Consider the following 16,562-nt stretch of genomic DNA (forward strand, 5'->3'; position numbering starts at 1 on the left):
CACATAAACAAGGGGTTCATTCACAGACCACAGGAGTCAGCACCCAACTGAATGAGACCTTAAGAAAATGACTTATGCCATATTTGTTAATCCTCTCGGAAATTATAAAATGTCAGAGGAAAAATATAGAAAGACAAAAGGGATGGACAGCACTGAATACAGATTGTAAGAAAAAAAGATATAAAGCAAATAAATACTAGAACCCAGTTTAAAGTGGAACTTCACTCTCTCAATCAACATTGACTATTTTAATCCTTAGGCTGCTAGCATTAGTAAATAGATAGGAAGATATATTATATTTAATTGCTTTATTCTTTTTTATATTTCTTCAGTTATTTCCTGGTTTCTGGTCTAGGCAAATGATGTCATACATCCCAATAGTCTTCAGGGGGGAGGAAGGATTTCCTCAGCTAAGCACATCCTCCTGCTGGCATGCCTGGGCTAAGGGCAGATGGATTCCAGGAAGGAAATTCAAATTAATAATCTGCCCTTACTCAAGATGGCCAGAAATGCTATAGGGTTTTTTTTTCTCAACAAAATAAAGCATGGGGATATGGATGGATGGATGAGAATTAAATAGTGTTTTTGGCTTGTGGTGTTAAGACGCAGTGTAGTTCCACTTTAGAGAACAGGGGTAAGCACTTATGAATAATGTATGCAGGGGCCCCAAGGGCTGCAAAATAAGAGGCAATGGGCTGCAGATTTGGCACCAGGGATTTTAGATATCTGCAACAGAGACCTCTGCTTTTATTGGGATACACCCAGCAGCTTTCAATTAGGCCCTCTTATGGTTAGTAAATCAAAGCGCAAAAATGGCCTTCAAGTTCCATTTTTCCTTCATAATTGAGCGAGTAGTGATCATTTCCAATAATGAACAGACAACTTGAAATCAAAAATATGTTTACTGAGATAAACATTTCATATGGTACACAATTTCTTGGAAAGATAATGAGCATTTACAGCATTAAATACAAGGAACCCTCCTCACTACCATACAAGCCACCAGTCAGACTTTCACCTCAGTCCTCAGCCCTGGCAGTGATGGAGTCCATAGCATCATTTGTCACACACTGGCCATAAAACAGAATCACACCGCCGCAGAGATATAAATACTTCAAACAAGCAAAACCCTTTAAGATCTCAAGCAACCCAAAAAATGTAGCTTATGTCACCTGCACAGAAGTAAACTTGCTTTGGACAGAATAATTTTTAAGAAAGAAAAATGACGAAAATTTAGTTGAAGAAATGTGTCCTTTCCCACAGTGACCAGTTTTGGTCCTACATTCGCTTCCTTTCAACTGAAATCAGATTGGCTGGTATAGGTAACAGCCCGATATATTCCTCCATTTTGTTTTTATTTTTAGGCCCATTAGACTGGATTGTAAAAAAAAAAAATAATGAACGTCCAGGCTTCCCAATGTAGCCAATCACATTCCAACATTACCCAATGATTTTGAGTGTTAGCCAAAGCGTTGGTATGAAGTGGGGAAAGGTGAGAACCCATCAGGATATCCTGACCTCTGTCCAAGAGATTTCACCTTGCTTCCTGTCCTGGTGACACATTTTTACCAGACAGGAAATGAGGGAAAATGTGCAACAGGAAAACAGAGGTTCAGGCATTCCCTTACAACTCCAAAGCTTTATTCACAGAGGCGTATGCAGATTTTCTGCATGGAATGAAGACTGAACGCAGACCCTGTGTAAAATATGTGCCTGTTTAGACACGTATGTGGCGTAGGCGTGTACAATTCTTCAAATCACTTTATGCGCACATTCATATTTACATGTGTAAAATCTGCAGATTTGTACGTCCCCGGACAGCTGTGTCCTACGTTTTGTGTACGCAGCCAAACGCAGCGCACATTTTCCTTGGTAGACACAGCTGTGTGTATGGCCCTATTGGTTCCCATTTTGCTGAGTTTAGATGTGTACAAAACTAGACGCTGTATACATCTATGCATCAATGAGCCCACAAAAGGCATTTTTACGTCTGTTTGTGTCCTCACTTCCCGTATGGTAAATGAAGCGAGCGGATCTCTCTCCAATGGAGCCCCAGATAGCAGTAACATTTGGAGAAAGGCTCTAATCCTTCCCTACGTCATCCAAAACTAGAAAAAAATGGACAGATACACTTTAAGGGCTCCTGCACACTGACTTTGCTTTCTGAAGAGTGATACACATTTGGAGCACTCTTCAGAGAGCATTTGACAGGCGGTGCGGAGGTGTTGTATCGTCTCCTCACTGCCTCCTTTAACCCTTGTACCCGGCCCTAGCTTGCCACATCCACATGCATTGCATGTGCTCACAGAGTGCACAGTGGCCCCATTTACTTGAAAGCAACAAGGGATATAATGCCTGATGTGGCATGTGTACATGCCTGGCTGCTTCAGCTAAAAAGGGCAGGGATTAGGCGGGAGGTAAAAGTGCGGCTCAAAAGAAGGGTTTTACTGCCCCCCTACCACTAGTGTGAACGAGTCCTGAACATTTCCAAAGCAGTTACAATTCATGGCGTCCCAGTTGCAGTGTGCAGTCAAGGATTGAGGGGGGGGTTAGTTCCACTCCAAATATTTCTATTCTAGAGGGCTTATGAGAATGAAGGATTTGCCAATAGAAACCAATCAAAATCCTTCTTCCATCTTCAACTCTGCACTGCAGAAATGATTTCTGCACGTGATTGGTTGTTATGGGAAGCAAGAAATAGATTACTAAGTAAGCACAAGCATTTGATTGGCTGTTACAAAAGTGTGCATTTCTAGCCTTATATACACAAGCACACTTTTATTCTCATATATTGCCTGGATAGCTCTTACAGAATGTAATACTTACAGATTTTAAAGTGTATGTAAAGGCAAACCATTTTTCGGTAGTTTTAGATAAGGTACGTAAAAGGTTAAAAGGCTAACCAATCAGATTTATAGGAGATACCTGTTGATCCTACCAGAAATGCGGTGTCCTAATCACTTCCTCTGAACTAACTTATTTCCACCAATGGCCCTGCCCTCAATGTAATGAGGATGACGAGATACGGACATGTTTATAGTCCATATCAGCAGAGCAGCCTACAGTGACAACCATGGCTCCCTCCATAGATACAGTGGAGAAGTGATGTAGCCACCCAAAAACAGGAAGTGTATTATCTGCAGGGTTACCAAGTCAAAATAAAGCAAAAAAGTTGGAAAAAAAGAAAACAAATGCAGCCCCCACACCAAGGACTAGTATCCTGCAACATATTACTTTTTTGTTTGTGGGTTTAACCACTTCCTACCGCTGCCTCCTGGCCCTTTAAGTGGATCTAAATGCCGGGAGGCAGAGGCGGACATTCCAATCATGTGACCACTGTGATTGGCAGTCACAGCAGTCACGTGATCAGAAAGCTCCTGATTGCAAATATGCATCAAAACTTTTCCGGTACCCGTTAGCTACTGTGTTAGGAACGCACAGGGAGCAAGTTTTTACTAACAGATGCATATATGTGGCCGCTCGGCAATAAATCTCACCCGCCAAGTGGTCGCATATCTGTGCCAAGTTGGCAGGAACTGGGTAAAACTCATATTGGGTTATTTGGGCAGCACAGTGGCTAAATGGTTAGCACTTCTGCCTGGCAGTACTCAGGTCATTGGTTCAAATCCCAACCACGGCACCACCTGCCTGGAGTTTGCATGTCCTCCCTGTGCCTGCGTAGGTTTCCTCCGGGTACTCCGGTTTCCTCCTACATTCCAAAGACATGCCGGTAGGTTAATTGGATCCTGTCTACACTGGCCTTAGTATATGTATGTATGATGTGAGTTAGGGACCTTATATTGTACGCCCCTTGAGGGTTAGGGACTGATGTGAATGTACAATATATATGTAAATTGATGGCGCTATACAAGTACCTGAAATAAATAATAAAATGAATCTTTGCTGGGCAGATTCCCCTTTACTTCCTGTATTGATGACACAATGACAGCAAGGGAAATTTCAGTCTTCTACAGTTGTCAGCTGAACATTTGTTCCCGATTGCCCCTCACCTCCTGTTCTTATAAAATTCCCAAATTTTAGGATTTGCCTCCCTTATCCATCTCGGTAAAGATGTTCACCAGGAGAAATACAGGGGTGAACCTCCCAAAGGGGACACTGACATCAATAGAAACTTGGCAGTGGGTCTAACCCCTTCTTTACTCTATCCAATATTAACAGAAAATGTTGCCTTTACATACACTGTGATGAGGAGCCCATGGACCAGGCAGTGATTTGTGACAATGCTACAAGAGCACAGCAAATAATATTCCTCAATGGACCATTTTATTCTTTTAATAAAACCCAAATGTTATTGATTGCTAATAAATCCCCATGTTTACGATTTGTATAATAAAACGTTCTGATTTATCAGCGAATATAGAGAGGCATAACTGCAGAAAACAAAAAAAGACTTCATATAACTAAAACTAAAGGTTCTCATAAATACAAATAAACCCACTGGAATATACAAGAAATAACAGCTTTTTGACTTTTAAACTAAGACTAAAAATATATATTTTAAAACGTCCAGCCTTAAATAGAAGGTCCCGCTCCTCAGTGACCTGACAGTGATTTGGGGGGGGGGCGTACGCTAGGTATTCTCTCAAGACTGCCAGTGACAATTTACTAGCTAAGTGAGCCATACATAAAGATGATCATTTGTCAAAGATTAAATAAAATTCCTATTGATGTGTTAAAAGGCGCATGCTTGGCACGTGCGTTGCAGTGCGACTCCGTCACCCATTACTGTGTGAATGCATTGGGTTGCTATTCCACGGTACGCATGCTGTGTAGAAAAATGTGCAACACATAGATCTGAATCAGTCCTTAAGAAAACTGGTCATGAGGCTGTCATTACTCCCTCCATCCTGAAAATACTAGTTGCCTGGCTGTCTCTGGTTTCAATGCCCAGGAACACGCACAGGTCAGGAGTTTGGGCTGCACTTGGTAAACACTTGTTAGAGTTCAGCAAAACAAACTAATGAACTCAAAAAGCCAGTCAGCAAGCAATTTCTAGAAGATCAACAATAATGGTTCTTGTATTTTTTTTCTAGAGCGCTTTATTTAAATTGGTCACAATTGACTGAACTAGCTATGATTTTTAAATATTAAATGCAAATCATACAGGTTTAGAGTGATCAGTTGCCGATTCTGATCGTGTACACATTTACGAAAACTGCATGGTGAAAAATCTGGTGCAGCTCTGCATAGAAACAAAGCAGATTCCAGGTTAATTGTCAACGCTTAATTGAAAAAGCTGACGTTAGAAGTTGATTGGCTACCATGCACCAGTTTTATTAAATCTTCCCCTTTGAGATCTTTTCAGCAATTGTCCAATGCTCCAAACCGCTGTTTTGGATTGGTAAAATTTATGAAGAAAAATAAATCTTTAAAAAAAAAAAAAAAAATAAGCCAACGTCAGAAAATGTGGAAAATGATATTCAAATGATTAACATCATATTTAATGTGGTCTCTCATTTATGATGGTTGTCAGATTTCATTATGAACCTAAAATTCTATGATTGTTGTGTGTGTCATCAGATTTTTAAATATGGGCCCATGTATGGTCAACCAACCATCTGTGATTGGAGGGTTCATTTACATCAACTGAAAATGAGAAATTTATGAATATGACAAACATGAATGGGTGATTCCAATTTTAATTAAGCAGGCGCTGTATGTATTGTTTTATTCTCTTGCATCTGACATCAATTATTCAGCAGATCTGTATGTTGGATGGAAAAGCAAATAAAGGGTGTACATATATTGCCTGCACAGTTTCTCACACTGGTGTTATAGAAATGAATGGTAAACTCTACAGATCTCGAACACGGATCATGTGTAGAGTGTCCACAGGAACAAATTCACACTGAAATTGACTCAAACTCATATAACAATTCCATTTTGTTCACCTATACATGGTTGAGTATAGTGTACTTTCAGTAGATCAGTGCAAAGTCATGGTCTCAAATCAAGCTAAGGCTTAGATCACACAGGCTTCAGCTAGTAAATGCTAATCGGAGGAGCCACGTGTACAGGAAACATTTCTAAAGCTTACAGAAAGTATCAAGCAGCTTTTCTGAAGGCCAATAAAAACATCCTTCATTTCTAGTCCTTAGTAGGAGTGCTGGCTGTAGCTTTAAACAAGAAGTTGGCGGACCTTTAGCAAGCCCCTACACTGTTTCAAGGGCTTTACAAATAAAGAAGCTAGGAGCATGGCTGTTGTGCAGACACACTGGCTTCAATACTTTCTAAAGCTGGCCATAGTTGGAACTTTTTTTTTTTTTTCTTTCTTTTAAATCAGCCAGCCAACTGATCAAAAAAATCCCCCAAAAAACTAGTCACCCCCAACAATACAATTAAGGACGATGGTGGAATCCTCCTCGCTGTGCTATTGTATTCTGACAGCAGGGACTCCTCCACTGTCAGAATATATGGATCAGCACTGCAGGTGGTTGGCTGCAGCACTGATCGAACAAGAATTTTCCAGCATTCCCATTTGAGAAAATCTGACTGTTAGATTGACTTCTCTCTAGCAGGAACGTCCATAGATGGATTAAAATTCAGACTGTCCCTGTCGAACTGGTCGAATTTCAATCCATCTCTGGCCAGCTTAAGTCATGACTGATAACAGGGTAGATCATGAAATCTGAGAGTCCTTAATTGCGTCATTGTTCTCAGTCAGTGACTCAAATCATCGAAATCTAAGTTAGCATAACAACCAGGCAACTAGAAATCAATAAAGGCGACCACCTTGTTCTTTCAATGTCAGGTTTATGTGAAGCTATAGGGGCTTCTTACAGTGGTTGGAAGCTTGCTGAAAGGCCTGATCTACACATTGCTCTTCAGACTGGATTTTACAATGCAAGGCATATGTAAACTAAGCCTTGGTATGTTGTCAGATGGAAAAACCTGTGTACAGAAAAACCTAATTTGACATAACAATGGTAAGCCAACCCCAGGCTGGGCTGCAAACCTCCCAAAGAGGCTTTCAGCCCCCCCCCCCCCCCCAAAATACCATACATCATTCTGTGAGTGCACTTCTCTTTCTCTCATGGTGTGTATGTAGAAAATGAGCCACTTCCCCAAATCTCCATCCTTTCTATTAGTCTACTGATAACACAGGAACTTTCAGAAACTACAACTTTCATTCCATGGGAGGGCAATAGAAAATGAGGAATTGTGGTGTTAACAGAGTTAAATCAGATATAATACATGGCTACAGCAAATTTTTGATGTAAATTATATATGGAATATATCGATGATAAGCAAATCCTACTAAAGACTTATAAATGTCACTTATTTAAAGGGGTTGATTATTGCTCTGTTAGTACCATGTTAGTGCCATCATATCCCACCATTATGGTGTGGAAAGTAGTATTGACCCTCTGGAAATGTCTTTTTAGACTGTATAGGTATACATGGATGTAAGTAATCTCCCCCCATTGGCTATATATATGGTGTTAGCAGAATCAATATACAAATCGGGTTCAATGCTTCAACCAAATCACGGCTTTAATGCCCAGGGTCATATATATTAGTTTATTTTCATCCCACACAAAGTGTGGCACAAATGCATCAGAAAAGTTCATACTGTGCAAAATCTGACTTTCTTCTAGAATAGTTACTTCTAGGGCCTGTGTTCATGGGCTTTTGTTTGCTTTTCTCTATACAAGTCTATACAAGGGAATACAGCTTAGGAGGAGGCCAAATGCAGGTCATCTACACCTGTCATTGTTCTCTGATCTCAGAAGCATCTCAAACTTATATAAAACATGAACTGAGTACACCTGAAAGCGAGCTACAATAGCTCATCGGCACAAGCCCTTGAAACAGAATTAAACTCACATTTTTAAATATTGCTGATAGATAGGTTTTTATGACAGGTAGGGGCTTGTCATAAATTCTTTTCCTGCCTGTCAGCTATAATGTAAACTGAGCAGCACATGTGCAGCTTACTGTGCATTTATGACACTGCCCTGTGCCTTGATGACGTGACTCCTGTGTGCATGTGCGGAAGTGATGTCATCGCAACCTGGCCATTCAAGCAGCCAAACACACAGAACCTGGAAGCGACTGGGACCAGTGGGACTGATAACAGTGCATTTGACAGGTAAGTCTGTCATAATGTGCCAATATGTGCTTTATACTAGCACATTATGGCATAAACCTCCTGGGGGCCATTTAAATATTTAAAAAAACAAAAGGAGTTTAATTCCGCGTTGAAACCTTGCTGTTCACGTAACTAAAAAAAAATAAGCAAAACATAAACCATCTATTAGCTGTCACTATACTGGGGCTTACAACATCACAGCAGCCAGAAAGGCACAGGTCAAACAGATCTTGCATTTTGGTTGTTTTATGCCTACCTTTCAAACTAAACCTGCAGTCTGAATATCAAAGGTGGGAAGATCAATACACATTAAGTATTGACGTCAAAGACTGACATTTCATGGATTTATAATTAGGATATCTATAAGTCACAGTGAAGGTAGCCATGGTGTATGCTCCCACCCAATATTAATGGGAATCTGCCACGGACCAAAACACCTGTGCAAAAAAGGCTTTTTCACATGCTAGTTCCAGGGCAATAAACCTGCATCTGTTCATTGAATCACTATGCTGGAACCAGGCGGAAGAGTCTGGCAATGGATCCTTCTTACAAGGCTCTTTGTTTTGCCGCAGTGCCTTGTTTATGAGAATTCCCTCTAATGACTTAAAATCTTCATGCAGCAGTGCTCTTGTTTGCCCCTTGAGCTCTGCCTCGTCACACAAAAATGGCCTCTTCAGTTTTGTGCCACAGACAAAATGCACTCTCACACCCTTTATTTTAATGTAAAAAAAAAAAAAAAAAAAGGAAAAAAAGCAGATGACTGTATAGTGAAGATACCTATGTAACATTGCTGAAAATGGTGAATCAGTGAGTTTTAGGCACTTCACTTCCACCTTTCGGTTGTAAGATGGTTGAAACATTGCAACATAAACCCTCCCAAACCTGAATTCATTGGCATGAGATGTATTCCTCACTTTATGGCTTTGGGATACCAGGGAAGTTTTCCTTGTAAGTCCCAGCTGGACGGGGATGGAGCCACTGATTAGCTGACGGGTGATTCAACCCACCTACATCAGCACAAAGCAGAATTTTATTTGGGAGGACTTACTCTTTAACACAAAAAATAAACTGAAAGTCTATCTTTACACAATTAGGAAAAAGAAATAGCCGTCAATATATTTTGCCATGGCAGCATAATCTTCCCTTTTGAACATCAACAAGGATGATGCTAAAACTTTAAGTCCTTTGTGTTTTCGGCAATCGGTCTGACAGACAGAAATATGCTTTTTTCCCCCCTATTTCTGCAGCATTCCGTACATAGCAGCATGTATTCCACAAGTCATTAAAAGGCATCTTGCCTAATGTATCTAGATGATCCATATCACTGGAGTGGCCTTGAATAAGTCATTGCTGCAGCAGTCCTATCTCAGGAGCAGTGGAAATAGATCACTTCAAATACCCTGCATGTGATCCTCTTGAGATCAGCTCAGCAAACAAAAGTAAACAGCATTGCTGGTGCGATCTGATCATTGCTTGGCAATCAAGAGGCCATCTTGAAGTTCTTTGCACATATGACTGCACCCACTGATTCTTTTTATAGAACACCAGTCTTTAGATCTCGATGGGATTCATCAAAATTTCTCTGGAAGACTAGACTAGGAGCACACGCTTACACATAGCTTCACTCGTGTGCACATCATACAACCATGTTACTCCAGAGAGGAAGAATCGTCGTCGTCATCCTCTTCATCATCAAATGAGCAGGGGGTTTCCCCCCGGGATTCTGTATAATGGGATGTTCCTGAACTGGAGTGATGGCTGCTGTTTGTGAGAGATACTTCCGTGTCGAAAAATAAACCTGGATTCATGCTGTGTGGAGATATAAGGAATAGAAGCAATAAACAAAATGAGAAAACTGAAAGAACAGTCTAAAATAAGAACAAAGTCAAAAGCTCATTTCAAAAGTTAGTCCTGTCTGCAATAAGAAACCCACCGATATGAGGGAGTTGTTGTGTCAAGTGGTAGTTAACAGTGTCACATTGTAATAGCAGGTAGTGGATCCAGTTTTTCAGCAGTTACCACTCAATCCATGTTTTACTACATTGAGAATACAGGAGTCCCAGATACTATTGTCATACTCCAGCAGTGGCCTGGGTCTCCAGCAGTGGCCTGGGTCTCCAGCAGTGGCCTGGGTCTCCAGCAGTGGCCTGGGTCTCCAGCAATCTGAAATACCACCTGCACACTGCTCTAATTTAGCTTTGCAAACAGTGCTGCTAACTGGATCGGGGTGTGCTTGTTGGACTGATGGATACCCAGGCTTCTGCATTGTGTGTAGAGTAGAGGCCTGGCTCTCTAATATGTTGCCCACAGCATTATGCTCTGATGGGAAAGATGGTTTCACTGAAAAACAATGAATTCTTCCCTTCCAAAAAAAGCCTCTGCCTATGTGCAGTGACTGCAAGCTAATTCAAATGTTGTTATGTATTCTATTTCCCGCGTGCGAATTCATCATTCATTGTAGTAAACCACACCAACAATTACAAACACTTTCAATGGCTACTTTTAAGGGTATTTCCACACACCTTTTTTTTTTTCTTTCCAGTTCCAGTCCTTAACTCATCTCCACTCAACATGTAACTTTTGGGAAGTTGCACAATGGGAAGCCTGAGTAACACTTCCTGTTAATATAGCCATGTGCTACAGTATTGAATGAATCTGTTAAACTGCAGGGGAACGCTGGGCCACACAAAGTGTCTTTCAGTATTATAGAACTTCTTAAATGATAAGTTCACCTTTGGGAACATGTTACATTTCACCCGTTTTTAGGTTGGAACCTGTAACATGTTCCTGATCCTGCAGTCGCTGCCCCTTCTCCCTATGACAGAAGTACGGTGAGAAGTGCCTCATACTGTCACTTTTCAAAACCAGCGAGACCGTATCATTCATTCACAGTCCTCTGTGGATGAATGGACGACAGGTCCCAACAGCCTTAGCGGCTGTCATCTTGTAGTCCTCAATAAACTGCCACGGAACTGTGGAGTGCTGTGGTACTTCATTGATTCTTCCTGTATAAAGTATGTTTGTACGGGATGTACGAGCAAGCAGATAAATTGACACTCTGCAGGAGACCTGCGTGGTATCAGCAATCTGCTGATTGCTGGTGCAATGCTTAAGAGGCTCCTAACACAAAAAAATAATAAATGCACGTTTTTCCCTGCAAAAAAAAAGTGCATTTATTATTTTTGTGTAAAGGGGAACTACTTATCCATTAAAGTCTATTTAAACCTCTTTATTCCTTGGAAGCTTAAATTAATCAGCCATTCAATTATCCATCATTGATTTTGCAAAAAGCAAAGTATGAGGTAATTTCTAAATAATCCATTCAATTTATTTTTAAGGACAGCCTTGCACTCTCTGTTGTAAGATTTAAGGTTACAATATGTGTCATGTATGGCCCCAATCTGAAGCTTGGATGATGATTCAGTCATTTAGAGGTACACCTTGGGGAGAAAATCAATGATTCTGATGTTGGGAGCAATATTTTCACTAACAGCAATTTAGAAAATATCTCTAAATGACCAAGCCAATACTTCCCTCTTTTCACTGTTCCTGGGGTGATATCTACCCCCCATCTATGGACCACTAAAAGCAATGGTAATTTTAAAAGCCCCAAATACCTGAGGTCCATAGCTTGAGATGGAGTGGCCCAAGTGGTCTCAACTCATTTCTAAATGTGAACTAATATATTTACAGAGAGGACTATAAGAACTTCCTCTGTTTACCATTATATCTTTAAAATGTCACAGGTGGGGCAATCTGTTTAACGAACTGTGGAATTTGGGTGTGCTACATACACCCCCAAAAAACTTCAAAGTAGTTTGGTAATGCTCCCCCCACACTTTCATTAGACAGCATCTTCTGGCTGCCAAAATGACAACCAGGAGTTGCATAAATGCAGTGGCTAATAAAGCAGCTGCTCTTAGAAAGCAGAAATTTTGACAGTGTTCATATTCAACACTGAGAGATACAAAGTAACACTGCTACTTTTGTATTTATGCAGTTTCATTTATATTCAGATCAAAAGGATGAGCTCTGACCTGCACGTGATGTTCGTTTAAAGCAGTTTGAAAAGTATAAAACAAAATAACAAAATGTTCTAAATAAAAAGTAAAAAAAGGACAAAACTGAAAAAGAAAACCTTAACCCCTTCCTATCACCGCCTCCCAGCCCTTTAAGACGGTCTTGATGCAGGGAGGCAGAGGGGGGCTTTCTGATCATGTGACCACCATGATTGGCTGTCACCGCGGTCACATGATCGGAAAGCTTCCGATGGCAAGTAGACATCGGAAGCTTTCTGTTACCCGCAGGCAGCTGTGCTGGGAGTGCGTAGGGGGCATGCTTTTAGCACAGCATTGTTTATGTTTGGGACGCATATATTCAGCCTCTCAGCGTTAAAGCCCACCCACCAAGAGTCCGCATATATGTGTACAGCCGGAGGGCAAAGGTTAAGTTACACAGGAAAAATTATTGAATAAAACGTATACTTTTAATCTACAGTAACACAAACCTTTTATTTTTAAAGTAACAATGATCAAAAAGAAAATGCATGCTTTTTTTATTACATTTTTGTCTATGGATTGCATAAAAATGTAAAAACTTTATCATGCCAATTATCCCACACTTTTCAAACAACTTAAGGAAGATCTGCATAGCTAGGCAGACTTCCCTTTATCTTGGTTCGATAGAATCAACTCTATTAAAATGACATTTTCCAAGATTACTCTACTTTTTTCGGACATTACCAATTGCGGTCCCCAGAGGAGAAATATTGCGCTTACAATCAGAAATCTCTCGATTCGTGTGGGGTAATAAAAGCCCCCGGATTAATAACTCAACTCTATATTCCCAGAAAAGACATGGCGGTTTGGGACTTCCCTCTTGGCCTATTTCCATGTGGCCCAGATAATGCAGCTCTTTTACACAACAGCCAAAGGTTCTACACCCCAGTGGGTTAGTATTGAAGTATCTTGTCATCCTTATGCTATTGGCTCTCTTATGTGGCTTCCCAATCGATTGCCTCCTCCCATTTTATGTACTACATTATCTTATTCTTTAGCAGTATGCGATAGGTTGCCCATCCTTAAATCCTTTTTTTCCCCCCATACCCCCTTGGCTCCAGTCTTCTGTAATCCCGAATTTGTACTTGGTCTAGTTCCGTCTTTATTTCAGTGGTGGATCAATAAGGGCTTTCTACGTATTGGGCATTATTTGGATGGGGACCGCCCATACTCTTCACAATATTTTCGAGATAAGCACCAATTACCTCCTAGTGAATTCTTTCGATATAACCAAATTGTGTCCTTTATCCAATCTAAACTTCAATTATTGACTGAACCCCTAACACTCACCTCTCTCGAACTTTCTTGTCGAGCTTTTGGTATGGTGAAAGGTTGCATATCTACTATATATACTTCCCTTATTAATCCAAAAACGAAGCTTCTTTATATGACTTAGTGGGAAAGGGACTTAAATATCTCCTTAGATCTAACTGATTGGCAGGACACAGCTTATGCTTTGTCCAAAATTTCTATTAATACTACATTTATTGAGTCTAATTATAAAACGCTCCTGCGTTAGTACCTGGTCCCTACGCATTTTGCTAAAATATACTCTACCACGTCACCTTCCTGTTTTCGGTGTTGTGGGCGGGAGAGCACTATGTGTCATACTTGGTGGCAATGTCCTGTGGTGACTAGATTCTGGATCCGCTTATTCAAAATTTTTTAAACAGTGACAGGAGTGAATGTCCATAGGTCCCCAGAGGTGGCCCTATTCCAGAAATTGCCCTCAGGTATCCCCAAGAAATCGGTCACATTGGTTCTTTACATTCTCCTAGCTGCAAGGATTACGATAGCCAAATACTGGAAGCGATCGGTGATACCATTTTGTCAAACAAACTCAATTGGATCATGATTAATGATAAGCTCACTTGTATTGTTAATAATATTGCTTCAAAATTCTACAGTACTTGGGATCCATGGATTCGATACCTCTCTGTCCCTTAATGGATTCTATGGCTGATCCTCCTTTGCTTTACTCTTCTTTCTATGCTCTCCTTCTCTCTTTCTTCTTCATTATTGTTCCCTACATTTTTGCCTCCAACATTCCACTTTGTTGTAATATATACTGGCATTTGACTACAGACTGAATATGCCTAGGGTTACTTAATTCTCACTGTGCACTGTATACCAGATCTTTGTTTCCTGTTGTTGTGATTTATCCTGATCTCTAGACCTAACTGGAGGGATTGTTAGGCCTCATACCTAATTGCTCAGTCTGTTTTTTTCATCCCTTTATTTAATGGTTGTATCATTATTTTCGCAAGGACTTATTGTTTGAAAACTTTGACATCCACAACTGTGGGTTTTGTCAATCTGTATGTTGTCTTTTTAATAAATAAAAACATTGAAATAAAAATGTAAAACCATTTTGTAATATCACCAAACTAAAGATTTGCATGCAGTGGTGTATTTAGGTTTAGTGCTGCCCTAGGCTGCCCAACGGACACCGACCAACACCCTCCCCCTCCCCCGGAGAGAGCCTGACATTGACCAACAACACCCCTGCCCCCCAATCGGGAGAGCCTTCTACTACCCCAACCTCCCCAACCCTGGGTGAGAGAGAGAAAGACACTCATCTTCAAAGTTTTGGACATCCCTGGGAATGAGAAGCAGGCTCTACATACACCATCAAGCAGCCCGCAGCCTCTCTTGGATCCCACCTGGTTTCCATGGCGCGCATGTCCCTTCTTTCAAGCAGACCCTACTTGTTCAGATATCAAAGCTAAGCAGAAAACCTTGCAGTTCTAGCTCACCAAACATTTGGACTCCCAAAGACTAGATGTGCTTTTACCTTGTCTGTGAATAAGTGGTAGAACCTGCAGCGGGAACTGAAGAGCACTGGGATGCATTGAAATTAAGACCTTGTTCCACCCAAGAGTTTCCTGTGGCCATCTCTGTTGTACAAAGAAAAATACAACACATATCAGAAATCTTCACGCATGGAACATTTAAACTATAAAGCCAAACAATTTTTTTCTTTTAACATATCATTTTCATAGAGTAGGCAAATGTTAGAATCCCTGTCAGTTTTTTTTGTTTCAGGGTCTCTGCTGAGGAGATTTACCCTTTGCTATTTGGCCTAGAGACCATTGTCACTGTGACAGAAAGTGATGGGAGATCCAAAATTTTACAGCTGTCACAAGCATCTTCCAATGGGGCGCCTGTTTCAGTGACAATTGTCCAGAACACCAACAACAGGTTTTGATAATAGAATACAAAAAAAAAAAAACTTGAGGGGTTTTAGCCACTGTATGCAAAACAAATAAGTGTAAAAATTAAGTTTTGGATAAAATTTCTAATACTTTATCTGGAAGATAATGTGATAAAGGAAATCCATTTGATAGTAGAGAAATCATTTGATGAACAATAACAACACTAACTAAAGCTAGTCATAGACAGAACAAAGTTTTCATCCATCTATGTTCATCTATCAATCAACTTTAGTACAACTGACCTGTCGGCTATTTTTTGTATGATCACTGCAGCTGGCTATAGCCGGCAGCAGTAATCATTGCATTCTGACGATGGGAAAACCTTCTGCAGTCAAAATACAATACAGCAGTGTGAGGGATTCTCCCATCAACACTGTGTTTTGATGGAGGAACCAAGAGATTTTCTTTCCTTCATCCCATTGTTGAAGGAAAGAAAATTGCATACTGTATGGCCAGCCTAAGCACAGCTGCATGAATGGCGCTTCTACACATCTATGCTAAAACACTGCCAATATTTTATCGGAATTTTACAGCCAAAAAGGTGACATGCATTTCCATTATGTCAGTTCATGAATTATGTGCAATTTTTGAGGTCCTGTCCTCGTATGCTATTAATATCAGCTTTACGTACCAATGCATGCTTCCTAAAAACTGGAATTACTTTCTGCATCCACTAATCAGATTTGAACTGTTGGAACAGCCATGACACTGATTGATGCCTGGGGGGAACAGCTAAAATTCTGAGTGAGATGTTGATACATAAGGCCCTATATGGGTTAGTAACAGAGGGTGGCAGAATAAATGCACTGTATTTGAGACTCCAATATACATATAGGACAGGTAAAGCCGATCAAATGGTCCCTATTGACAAGCTGTTCCTACAGCTTCTGCCAGAGGGCTAGTGTGCTTGGAGATCAGATGTAGGGAGGCAATACATCTGTTTGGTGGCCACATGATGGTATTTATGAGCAAATATTTCATTCTGAGATGACAGAAGCATCAATAAAAAAAGGCTGAGCATTAGGGCACTTGCCATTCCTTATGTTACAATCCAATTACGTTTTCCCTCATCCTGAATCTGGCTATGCAAAAGAAGAAACCTCTGACCTCTATGAAAGACCCTAATGGCCTGTATGACTGCTCATAGCCAACTGAGTGCATTGTGGAATGCTGGAG

General features: G+C 40.5%; 1 protein-coding gene across 2 annotated transcripts in view; it reads right to left on the reverse strand.

Annotated features, from left to right (window-relative positions):
- Positions 1–883: 883 nt before the first annotated feature.
- TFDP2 (transcription factor Dp-2) overlaps positions 884–16,562 on the reverse strand; it is a 116,182-nt gene continuing 100,503 nt past the window's right edge. For both annotated transcript variants that reach the window (XM_089683520.1, XM_089683519.1), the window contains 2 exons: positions 14,966–15,068; positions 884–9,922 (listed from right to left, as the gene is read on the reverse strand). In XM_089683520.1, the coding sequence (XP_089539646.1) occupies positions 9,763–9,922; positions 14,966–15,068 (263 nt within the window). In that variant the 3' untranslated portion in view covers positions 884–9,762. The remainder of the gene's footprint in view (positions 9,923–14,965; positions 15,069–16,562) is intronic.

This window comes from Staurois parvus, unplaced genomic scaffold, assembly GCF_062004578.1.
Source record: "Staurois parvus isolate SC_StPar_1 unplaced genomic scaffold, SC_StPar_1.0 ptg000312l, whole genome shotgun sequence".
NCBI lineage: Eukaryota > Metazoa > Chordata > Amphibia > Anura > Ranidae > Staurois > Staurois parvus.